Source organism: Podarcis bocagei, assembly GCF_964188305.1.
Source record: "Podarcis bocagei genome assembly, chromosome: 9".
NCBI lineage: Eukaryota > Metazoa > Chordata > Lepidosauria > Squamata > Lacertidae > Podarcis > Podarcis bocagei.
The window spans coordinates 64,084,072-64,095,988 of NC_138134.1; the positions used below are offsets into that span (position 1 = coordinate 64,084,072).

Consider the following 11,917-nt stretch of genomic DNA (forward strand, 5'->3'; position numbering starts at 1 on the left):
TGCTAAATTTAATGTGGGAGTCAACCACTGCTGTTTTCGAGACAAGTGCGCACACATGAAGGGCGTTTAAGGCTGAAGCTTTGAGACAGTGAATTGGCATGCAGGTTTTGAGCTAATAAATGTGTTTATTTACTCAATATTTATTTTTGAAATACCCTTCATCGTAATGATCTTAGGATAGGGTACAATGTCTAGTTAGTGATTTACTTTATACGATTTTATTTGTTGGTTAAATATCCGTACGGTCCTTCATTTGAGGATCACAAAGCAGTTTACAACAATTTACTGCTTGATTATGAGGGGGTGGGGAGGAAATCAAATTGCTATTTTGCATAATTAAACTTTTTCTTAATATATCTAATTTCTTATATCTACTTTGCAACTATTACTGAAGTTCCTTGATGCTGCAACAGAATTTAAACTACTATATTTATTTTTCAAATATTCTTTGAAAACCTCCCATTTTGAAACAATTCCTGTTTTGATTTATTCTTTATTTTTTCTGATAGACCGTCTAATTTGGCATATTCTGTCAGCTTTTGGATCCAATCTTGTATAGAGGGGATTTCATTATGATAAAAGTGTGTATTGGCAATAAGTACTATGAAATCGAAATATGGAATAGATGGGAGGTTGGGTCTTTAGAGTTAAAACCAATATATATTTTATTGTTTGTTAAGAAAATTATGTGTTTATGGTTATTCCTGTGTGTAATTTGGTGTTTGTGTTTTTTCTTTTTTATTGCTGTATCAATAAAAATTAAAAACAAAATCAAATTGCAATGCACTTATATGAAACACAGAAACCATAAGGACCACAAATTACAGAAAGAGCAGGTCATAAGGGCACTCGCTTCTCTTTTCCAGCCTATTCTTGGGCTTGCAAGATCAAGGGGAGTTAATCTGGCAATTAGCAGAGGGGCTAAAATCAGCTTGGAGCCAGTTATGAACTTAGAAGACTTCTTCACCTGTTCAAGATTCCAGAGCCGGAATAGGATGCATTACCGTCACTCTGATTTGGCTTCAGCTATCAAGGCATAATGCTGCCTTGAAGCCAAGCAAGAGAAAGGGTTATTCATCTGGGCACTCTGGAGTTATTATTAGGGGCAGAGCCATAGCTCTGTGGCATAGCTTCTTCCAGTTTCAATCCGTGGCATCTCAGGGTAGGGCTGGGAGAGACCCCAGCCTGAAATCCAAGGGAGAAGCTTCCAGTCAGTGTAGGCAAAACTGAGCTGGATAGATCAATTGTCACTTAATAGAAGTTGGCTTCCTGTGTTCCTGCGTCAAGTCAGGAAAGGGGAGAAATTCAGTTCAGCTTGCACTCTAATGCAGACCTACCCGGTTTGCACTTCCCATTACATTATGTGGACAGAAATGCCGTTATCCTGCAAAATCTGCATTTCTCAAAAATTTACAGGGTGGTTCCCGAGCAAAAAGAAGTATACACAAATCTGTATATTTGGGGAACGCTTGCATTAAATTGCATATGTTAAGTGAAAATAACATCCCCAAATGTTCCATATTAGGGGGAATTGCTTGTAAAAAAAAGCCTACCAAAATGTGTGCATTAGAGGGGAAATGTACCCTAATATCCTAACAATTTTTTAATGAGTTGTTTTTTTAATTGAAAAAATGACAAACGGATGGAGAAATAGGATGCACTGATCTTAAATGTGAAGCTAGGAGAAGCCACAGTTGACGATTTGCCCCATCCCTAGTGACAGGACCACGAAACAGGCAATGATGTGTGGAGGCAGATAAGGAGGGGGCTTCCTGAACCTTTGGCCCTCCCCTCTTGCATCCTCACTTTCTGAGACAATAAAGTTCTAAAAGTATGTTTTCAGGACCCTCCCTAGCCCCTTGTAACTGCAATTTGTTTTAACTGATTTTAATACTGAACTTTAACTTCTTGTAACTTGGTTCTGGGACCTGTTGGCGAAGGACAGGTAATAAAATTATTATTATTAAAGAGGATGATGGAACTTTTAGCTCTAAGGTGTGCGACTCCTAACCAGGAGAACATGCACAATTTGCTCCTTAGCATGAAAAATTGCTCTCATCTTCCAACAGGTGGCAACGTAAGAAGCTACTTCTCAGAAGATAAGGATGCACCTTGACGCATTTCCTTTTCTAAAAACCTTTATCACAGGCCTTTCTTCACATTGGGGTTTTTTGTTTTTTTTTGAGTGTTCATTAAATTTCTCATCTGTGAGGTATTCGTTATGCAAATGGCGTTGGATGAGGCAGGTGTGTCTTCTGCAAAGCACAGCAAGCAGGTGTGATGCATCGCTAGAGTCGAGGAGTTTGGAACAAAAGACCTTGCCTTCACTAGCATTGGGATACCTTGTGTGAATGGAAGTGTGCGTGCAGAAAAGTTCTTAAAGTCTGCAATTTGGTGCTGGAAGTGAAGCAAGAAGAAAAGTAGGAACACTTCTGGCAGCTTTCAGAGAGAAGAGTTCTCTGCTTTCATGTTAAACGGCAGCACTTTGGAAGATGGCAAAAACAAAACAAAAAACAAACACAACCCACTGCCAGGCTTCTATTGATGGTCCAGATTAGAAAGAAATATTTCTCCCCCTGTGATTATAATCTCATAGCTAAGCATCACCTTCACAGTCAAAGGAGTCTTGAGAGACAAATTAGATTCTTGGCTCTACGTTTCCCACACTGTTCAACAAGCACACGATGTCACGATGCTACCTAGTAATCTTCCCTACATGAGGGAAGCTTGGAAAACATGTACTTAGATTTGGTTGTGTGTAGTTTTGTAAGCCACCGGGTGTGTGTTTTCTGCAATTAACATCCCTTAAAAATAAAAAAAAAGCTCTGATTTATCTGCAGCAGGTTGTATCGCACCTCCTTCCCCCTGTGCATGAAAAGGTGGCGGAAGGAAAGGCTGTCAGATTACCTGGAATGTTTGTAATGTAATTGCACCTAAGAGGTCCAAGGGGCCTTATTGCAGCCTGCTCCAGCCTGGTGCTTCCCAGAGGTTTTTGACTACAACTTCCATCAGCCCATTCCAACATGATCATTCTCACTGGGACTGTGGCAGTTGCAGTCAAAAAGAACTGGAAAACACCTGCTTGAGGGAAGACTGACTTATTCTGTGCTTAGGGGGGAGACAGAATTCTTAAACTAGGAGCAAAGAGCTAGCAAAAAGGCTCCCAGGGCAGCTTTCGAATATCAACGAGAAAGTCCTTGCCCTCACAAAAGGAAAAGGGACTGGGGAGGGAGGAGGAAAAAACGCAATCTCAATCTCTCACTCATAGTTACAGAGGCTTTGTAGGCAGCGGCAGCAGCAGTGGACATATTTAGAAACATTTGTGGCTTTTCAGCAAAGCTGATGGAAGGCATGATAATAGCATGATAATAGATCATGGCTAGTAGCTCTTAATAGCCTTGGCTTCCGAGACTTTGTCTAATCCTCTTTTAGAGTCATCCAAGTGGCAGGGAGTTCTATAGTTTAACTCTGTGAAAAAAATCTTTCTTTGATCTGTCCTGCACACCTAACAATCATCTCCACTGGATGTCCACAAGTTCTAGCTCTATGAGAGAGGAGGAATAACTCTTCTCTACTCACTTTCTCCATTAATCACACTTTCCCCAGTCAGGGGCTAAAGAAGTTGCAGTGACCAAATTCTTTTGTCCTGTGTACCCCTGCTTAACACCCTGCATTGCATCTGTTTCCCTGTGGAGCCTACCACGTCTCTACAAAACATGGGAGTGTGCAAGCCGTGGGCTTCTGCTGCTTTCCGGAACATTTTAATATGTTTTCCAAAGCTGGATTCATCTCCAGGCTTATAGTCCTTTAATATCCGGTCTGGTTCATAGTGTTAAATTTATTTCTGTAATATAATGCTATTATTTCAGCAGGCAAAAACAGCAAAAATGCACATGGGGGAAACACTAAGCATTTCAATGCTCTCATAATTTGTACACATTGTCCCTGCACATACCATCTGAACAAATGGCTTCATTTCGCCACATAGTCATTATTCATGTAATTCGGGCAAATGCATTCCGAAAATAAAAAAGTGGGTGATTAGAATGGGTTGCATCCATCTTTCTTTGGAGCTGTTCCATGCATGTCCGAAGTAGCTCCCACTAGGTCAGATAGAATGTACCCTCCAGGAAGCATTCGTTGGATTGCAACCCTGGCCTGAGAGCAGCTAAATGACTCAGATTTTTAAACAACTTAGAATTAGCACCCAGGAGTGTGGTGTAGTGGTTAGAGCAAGGGTATTCAATGTGGTGCCCTCCAGCTGTTGTTGGACTCCAACTCCCACGAATCCCTGACCATTGTCCGTGTTGCCTGGGGAGGATGGGAGTTGTAATCTGACGATGTCATCTGTCTAATTCTAGATAAGAGCATCTGGTTAGGACTGTTCACCAGTTCAAACACCCCACTCAGCTATGAAGCTCACTGCATGATTTTGGGCCAATCGCCACCTCGCAACATAATCTACCTCTCAGGGTTGCTGTGAGGATAAAGGCTGGGAGAGAGAGAAATGGACAGCCATGGGTATCATATCTTAAGTTTCTTAGAGGAGAGAGTGGTTGCTGGCATCTATCTGTCTTGAGAGACAGTGGAGGGTGCCTCTGAGGGTGAAGTCAAACTGTGGTGCTAGCAGAAGTGACCTCTCTGGGGTGCAAGCCTGGGCCGTGTGTATGGAGGTCCTGGGCTGCCTAGACAACAAGACCCAACTCTCAGCCATGTAGACCAAAGGAAAGCAGAGCAATACGTTTGGCACCAGCTTGGCTGCAGGAGTTGCCAGAAGGAGATGTAAGCCTAAGGGACTCCACTCCAGATCTGTGTAGGGTTTACTCCTTAGCCATTACTTCTCCCAAAGATGTCCCTCAAGGCAGCAGAGGTTTAGGATCAGAGTTTTCCTTCTCCTAGACTGCTACCTTCCCAGGGTGAAAAGCCCCATCTGCCCCTCACTTCAGCACATACAAAAACCGCCTTCTTGACCATTGGACCCACTATTGGTCTTGTCCACTCAATCTGCTGGAGCCTGTCTCCTCATGCAGGGGAAGAAGAAGAAGAAGAAGAAGAAGAAGAAGAAGAAGAAGAAGAAGAAGAAGAAGAAGAAGAAGAAGAAGAGTAGTAGTAGTAGTAGTAGTAGTAGTAGTTTGGATTTGATATCCCGCTTTATCACTACCTGAAGGAGTCTCAAAGCGGCTAACATTCTCCTTTCCCTTCCTTCCCCACAACAAACACTCTGTGAGGTGAGTGAGGCTGAGACACTTCAGAGAAGTGTGACTAGCCCAAGGTCACCCAGCAGCTGCATGTGGAGGAGCGGAGACGTGAACCCGGTTCCCCAGATTACGAATCTACCACTCTTAACCAATACTGGCTCTCAACTAACTCACCAAGCATTCAAAACCCATTGCCTATCTTCACCTGGTTTAGCCGGCCAAATGGAACCATTCCCGGGGTGTGGCTGTTGTTGCATGCAGACAGCTTCTGGGAGCCACAGGTGAGAGCTGAGTGTCAGGTGGGGACCAAAGGTCGACATATTATCTAGAAGGAGAACAATGTGTGTCCAACCCCTACCACCCCTCCCCGAACACCCTATACATCCCAAGAGGAGAGGTCCTCCACTCAGGCAAGCAAGACTATGTATTCAAGTCAGGCAAATACAGTCAAGAGTGCCAAGCAGGGCTTGTGAGGGGTGTGGTCAGCGTGTGCATAACTTGACCACCGTAACTTGGATCTAGGATTCTAAACCATGGTTTGTCCTCAAAACAATGGCTTGCTGTGTTCTCTCTGTATGTTGCCAATGCAACAATAAAGCATTTGTCAGTTACCAGGTACTGCACAGGACAGGACATTCCTAAACCCCTCTTCCCCTTTACTAAATTTCTGTTTGTTTTGTTTTTTAATACTGCAATACCTTGCACTACAGACTCTCGCTGAAATCCTGCACGTAGGTGTATAAGCTTTATCTCCCGGTGAAATCAACAGGATTTAAACAGTGTAACTACTTGCAGGATCACAGCCACTCCTCCCATCACTGCACTTTGTCAGTTTGGAGCAGCCAACCCTCTTTAGCTATGACCTTACTTCCAGGCCTTTATCCCAGGAATTCCAGGACTTCCAGGCCTTTATCCCAGGAATTCAGGCCAAATTCAGCACTAGAAGGAGCCTTGCACAGGATGCCATGAGTTGAGTCGGGTTCTCTAGGTACAATGAGCAAAGAGGAGGGGGGGGGAGAGTTAAATGGTTCTGCTTACTTTCCTCTGGTGGTTTCAAAGCTGGGCTTTTTGAGATCTGCATTCTGCTTGCTGCTATCTTCTGAGTGTCTGGAAGACCTGCTCGCCATAGTCCCTTGGTTTTTCTCAGAAACTTCCTTTGGAGGAAGGCGATTCCAAGGATGGTATGGTGGAGGAACCCCTGCATTGCTAGGCAGGATGAATCGCTTCCCGTTGGGAGAACCGCTGTCACTGTTATTCCCTGGGCTAGGAGTTACGGTAAGGGCCAAGGGTGTCTTCTGCCCTGATGGAGTTTGCAACCCCTGTGCCTCTTTCGTGGCTAGAGGAGAGCTGTGCTTTTCACCTTCCTCTTGGCTTGCATTCAGCAAAGCATCCGGCTTCTCTGAAGCAGGAGGCAGGGAGGTTGCCGATACGTTTCTGAGGTCCTGCGTTTCAGGTGAAGTCAAGCCCAGGTGGCTGCTCTCCGCTGCGCTCTCCACCGCAGGTGCGCTGGTTGCTTCGACTTCTGCACTGCTGCATCCCAAGGCCAGCAAGCTCAGCAGCAAGAATACCCCCCTCATTCTCTTGGCTTGTGAGAACTTTGCAGCGACTCTCTCATATATAGAAGACTCTGGATACTTCCCTGTCTCAAAGCCGCCGCTTTCACAATGAACCTGCAGTGAATCCCCGGTTGGGGATTTTATTTGTGGCGGAGAGAGGAAACAGGTTTTTGAGTGTTTGAAGCTGGACCGAGGAAGCTCCCTTTCCTGTTTCGATGGATTCCTCTGTGACCTGCGACCTCTTGGAGCTCTGGAGCCAGTAAGTTGTAGGGGAAAGCAAAGAGGGCTGCCTTTGTTGGAGCTACAGGATGAGGAATAATGGCACAATGCGAACGTGGAAATATACTGTCCATGAAACCGCTTCAAGGGGGATGGGTGGGGAATAAGAAGTGCTGAGTAACTTCCTTTTGACGTTGGTTAGCAGCAAAGAACATGAGAGACCTGCCCAATATGATGGAATCCTAAAGTCCCACATCCCTATGCTGAAGCACATGCAAAACAGCTCCCAAGGAGCACATGTCACTACTCTGTTCTCTCTGCCACAATGGCCCAGATACAAGCCTTGCTCACACTGTAGCTATTTTTGTACTTTTTTGAGGCCAGAGTGGATATGCTTAAAAACCTCCAGTCCATAACAGGGCTGGATTAACCATTAAGCAAAATGTGCATCAAGGAAAAGGGGGCGCCACAGAAATTTTCCATTGCCGAATTCACCATAGACCACATGGTGCAGCTGAACCAAAAAAAGGCTCCCACAATAAATGGAGTTAAAATACAACAATAAAAAGTAAATAAATAAATAAAGTGGTACCTTGGGTTACATACACTTCAGGTTACATACGCTTCAGGTTACAGACTCCACTAACCCAGAAATATTACCTTGGGTTAAGAACTTTGCTTCAGGATGAGAACAGAAATCGTGCTCCAGCGGCGCAGCGGCAGCAGGAGGCTCCATTAGCTAAATTGGTGCTTCAGGTTAAGAACAGTTTCAGGTTAAAAACGGACCTCCGGAACGAATTAAGTACTTAAGTACTTAACCCCAGGTACCACTGTATACACAAATAACAATTATTTTCCATCATACTGTAGGTTTTGTTTCATTTCCAGGGGGGGGGCGTTATTTTACGGTTTATTATTGTTTATATTTTGAATTAGATATATGTGGGGAACCAAAATCTTTTAAGTGTTGAGGGCTTCTAAATCTGGCCCTGTTCCACAACCTCCTGATAGAGTCCACTCAATTGTGGAATGGACTCCCACCGGAATCTCCTTCATTGGAGGTTTTTAAGCAGAGGTTGGATAACCATCTGTCATGGATGCCTTAGTTGAGATTCCTGGTGTCAGCTTGCCAGCTGCACGCGTTGCTGCACTTAGCAGAAAGACACTCCCAGCAGCCAGCCATAAATTCCTTTCTTTATTTCCTTCTGACAAGATTACATGCCGAATAAACAAAGCGACCCGTCTCTCATGATGCGTTGCTCTAACTACTTTCTCTTTTCCCTCTCCCTCAAGACCAACAGAGCCAACGGCTCAGTCCCTTCCGTTTTCCCCGTGACGTGGATCCCCTTCTCTCAGAAGCACCCCTTCCTCCCCAGACTCACTATCCTCTTCTCTGTCTTCTGAGGAGGACTCAGTACTGATCAGTGGGGATCGTTCCCTGTATCCTCTAATTCTTTCTTCCCTCGCTGCCTGCAGTTCCCTGACACCTGGATTGCAGGGGGTTGGACTAGATGGCATTTGGGGGCCCTTCAAACTCTATGATTCTGTGATTCTGTGCACCCTGACCTCACCACTGCCCTTCCTCTTTTTTTATATAAAATTTTTATTGGTTTTTCACAATTTATATAAACACAAACAATACACAATACAAACAAACAAACACATAAACAAACATGTATAATTTCAAATCCTTTTTTCTTAAACCTTACTTCACCGACTTCCCCGTACCTCCCCTTTCTGCATCCCAATTTCCAAATTTGTTTCAGCAAATCCTCCCCCTTGATTTTATCTAATTTTCCCTTATTCTTTTCTTTTACTTAAACTATTACGGCTGTAGTCGTCTTTTTTCTATAACCTCAACATTTTAGCACTCATTAATTTTACAATATTTCTTAAGATAAATTTTAAATTTCTTCCAATCTTCTTCCGCCGTCTCTTTCCCCTGGTCTCGGATTCTGCCAGTCATTTCAGCCAGTCCCATATAGTCTATCACCTTCATCTGCCATTCTTCCAGAGTGGGTAGATCCTGTGTCTTCCAATACTTTGCGATGAGAATTCTTGCTGCTGTAGTAGCATACATAAAAAAAGTCCTGTCCTTCTTTGGCACCAATTGGCCGACAATGCCCAAGAGAAAGGCTTCTGGTTTCTTGGGGAAAGTACATTTAAGTACCTTTTTCATTTCATTATATATCATTTCCCAGAAAGCCTTAATCTTCGGGCACGTCCACCAAAGGTGATAAAAAGTACCTTCAATTTCTTTACATTTCCAACACTTATTATGAGGCAAATGATAGATTTTTGCAAGCTTGACTGGGGTCATGTACCACCTATAAATCATTTTCATAATATTCTCTCTTAAGGCATTACATGCCGTAAATTTTATACCGGTGGTCCACAACTGTTCCCAGTCACCACTGCCCTTCCTCACCCCACCCTATCACCATCCAGGCAAGCTGCAGCATCGCTGGTGTGAGAGGGCAGGTAATAATAATAATAATAATAATAATAATAATAATAATAATAATAATAATTTATATCCCGCCCTCACCGGCCAGAGCCAGGCTCAGGACAGCTAACACCAGTAAAATTACAGTAAAAACATAATGGGGGGGGGAACCAATTTAAATTACAGATTAAAATGCAATTTAAAATGCAGCCTCATTTTAAAAGTAGCCCATAGATCAAAACCATAAGGGGAGGGAAACATAAGGGTCAGACTGAGTCCAAACCAAAGGCTAGGCGGAACAGCTCTGTCTTGCAGGCCCTGTGGAAAGATGTCAAGTCCCGCAGGGCCCTAGTCTCTTCTGACAGAGCGCTCCACCAAGTCGGGGCCAGTACTGAAAAGGCCCTGGCCCTAGTTGAGACCAATCTAACCACCTTGTGACTTGGGACCTCCAAAATGTTGTCATTTGTGGACCTTAAAGTCCTCCGCGGGGCATACCAGGAGAGGCGGTCCCGTAGGTGCGTGGAGGCCGCCTTATAGTGAATCAGACCATTGGTCCATTTAGCCTAGTCTTGTTAACACAAACTGGCAGGAGGTCTCTGGGGTTTCAGTCAAGGGTCTTTCCGGAGATGCCAGGGATTTAACCTGAGGTCATTTGAATGCAAAGCAGGCACTCAAGCACTGAACTATGGAGGTTCCCCAAGCTGCTTCCCACTGTACAGCCTGGTACTGAAGTGAAAACACCAGAATCTGGCGCAGTCATTCAGATCAAATGCAAAGAGAAGTGGGCCTTTTTGTTGCAGCCTGCCAAAGATTGTGGAGTGCACGGACTAATTGTAACTGAATGGCAGTCATCTTCTCTCTGAGCAAGTCTGGGCAGCTGCTGAAGTGGCCTCCTGAATTATCTGCCGCGAGTGCAAGAGGTTCCTCACATCCCTGCAGCTGACAGCATCTCATTAGCGACACTTCTCAGGAATGGGCGAAGGCTGCTGAAGACATAAACAACTCCGATTAGCTGGGCAGAGCTGCTGCGCTAAGTTACAGCTGTAACGGTCGATAATGTGCTGGGCAATTCGGGAAGGAAGCCAGGACAGTGACAACGGAGCCAGATGCCCCATATTCCTCATGCGTATGTGGCCTTGTGCTTTCAGAAGCCAAACACTCAGGTTTTTGAGCCTGGAATACACCTTCACAAAAGGGTAATTGCTATGTAGGTAAAAGTAACAGGGCAGTCTGGAGGGGGGAAAGCAGGATTTAATAGGTGAAATATACTCGGAGTCGAGAGTGGATTTCATGCTCTTTATCCAGCTCATAGTGGTGAGGAGGAATAGAAGTTCCCCCACAATATCTGCTTTATATACATTATTTACACAATGGGCTGCACATGATTGGCTAATTCCAGGATTCTCCTGTAGGCCAATCAGGTTGTGGATTCACTTCCGCCTGGAGCTGGATTGGGTGGCTCCTGCAGACCAATCATACTGCTGCATTGTTCTAGGACCAATCAGACTGCTGCATTCTGAATCTTATTGTTCTAGGACCAATCAGACTGCTGCCTTTTGGATCCTATTGTTCTAGGACCAATCAGACTGCTGCCTTTTGGATCCTATTGTTCTAGGACCAATCAGACTGCTGCATTTTGGATCCTATTGTTCTAGGACCAATCAGACTGCTGCATTTTGGATCCTATTCAACTCAGTACATAACAATAGGACAGGGGAGTAAAAGCCCAGACGCCTGCATTTCAGGGTGGCCGCTCGGCAGTCGAGGCTACAATCAATTACCCTTCATTTCAAGCACACCTCAAAGTAGATGCTATAGCAATCTGAACTTATGTGCAGGGGACAGAGCTTCCCCCCAATTTTAGAAGGGAAGGGATGGAAATTAAGCCCACAATTAGAAATCCAGAAAAAGAAGGGGGAAGGGGTGTTTGGTGTGTTGTGGAGCCGGCATATGTCTCCTAGACATGGACCTGACATGGAGACGATGGCCAGCTTGATTACTGAGCTCAGCGCTCTAGGATCCCACCCTGCAGGGTTGGTGTCAACCTTTCGACACCAGTGTGGTGTAGTGGTTAAGAGTGGTAGACTTGTAATCTGGTGAACCGGGTTCACGTCTCTGCTCCTCCACATGCAGCTGCTGGGTGACCTTGGGCTAGTCACACTTCTCTGAAGTCTCTCAGCCCTGCTCACCTCACAGAGTGTTTGTTGTGGGGGAGGAAGGGAAAGGAGAATGTTAGCCGCTTTGAGACTCCTTCGGGTAGTGATAAAGCGGGATATCAAATCCAAACTCTTCTTCTTCTTTCAGAGTCCCTGCAGAGACTCTGTGGGTTTTGAAAGAGATGAGGAACAACAAGGGAATCTGTGGGGCAGTTTTGGTTTTATTTCATTTTCTTAGCTGTTCTTCATTGAAAATGCAACTTCACAGCAGGTCACACCTTCTTTACTCACCTCAAGGTTTCGGTATCACATAATAGGGTAGTCATGAGGAGGAGCACAGCT

At 44.6% G+C, this 11,917-nt stretch overlaps 1 protein-coding gene across 2 annotated transcripts in view; it reads right to left on the reverse strand.

The window, feature by feature from the left end:
• Nucleotides 1-6,886, reverse strand: part of MMRN1 (multimerin 1) — a 71,313-nt gene extending 64,427 nt beyond the window's left edge. The window contains exon 1 of one of the 2 annotated variants that reach the window (XM_081206949.1): nt 6,237-6,886. In XM_081206949.1, the coding sequence (XP_081063075.1) occupies nt 6,237-6,775 (539 nt within the window). In that variant the 5' untranslated portion in view covers nt 6,776-6,886. The remainder of the gene's footprint in view (nt 1-6,236) is intronic. The other variant, XM_081206950.1, reaches the window with a different exon arrangement.
• Between the last annotated feature and the right edge of the window lie 5,031 nt (nt 6,887-11,917).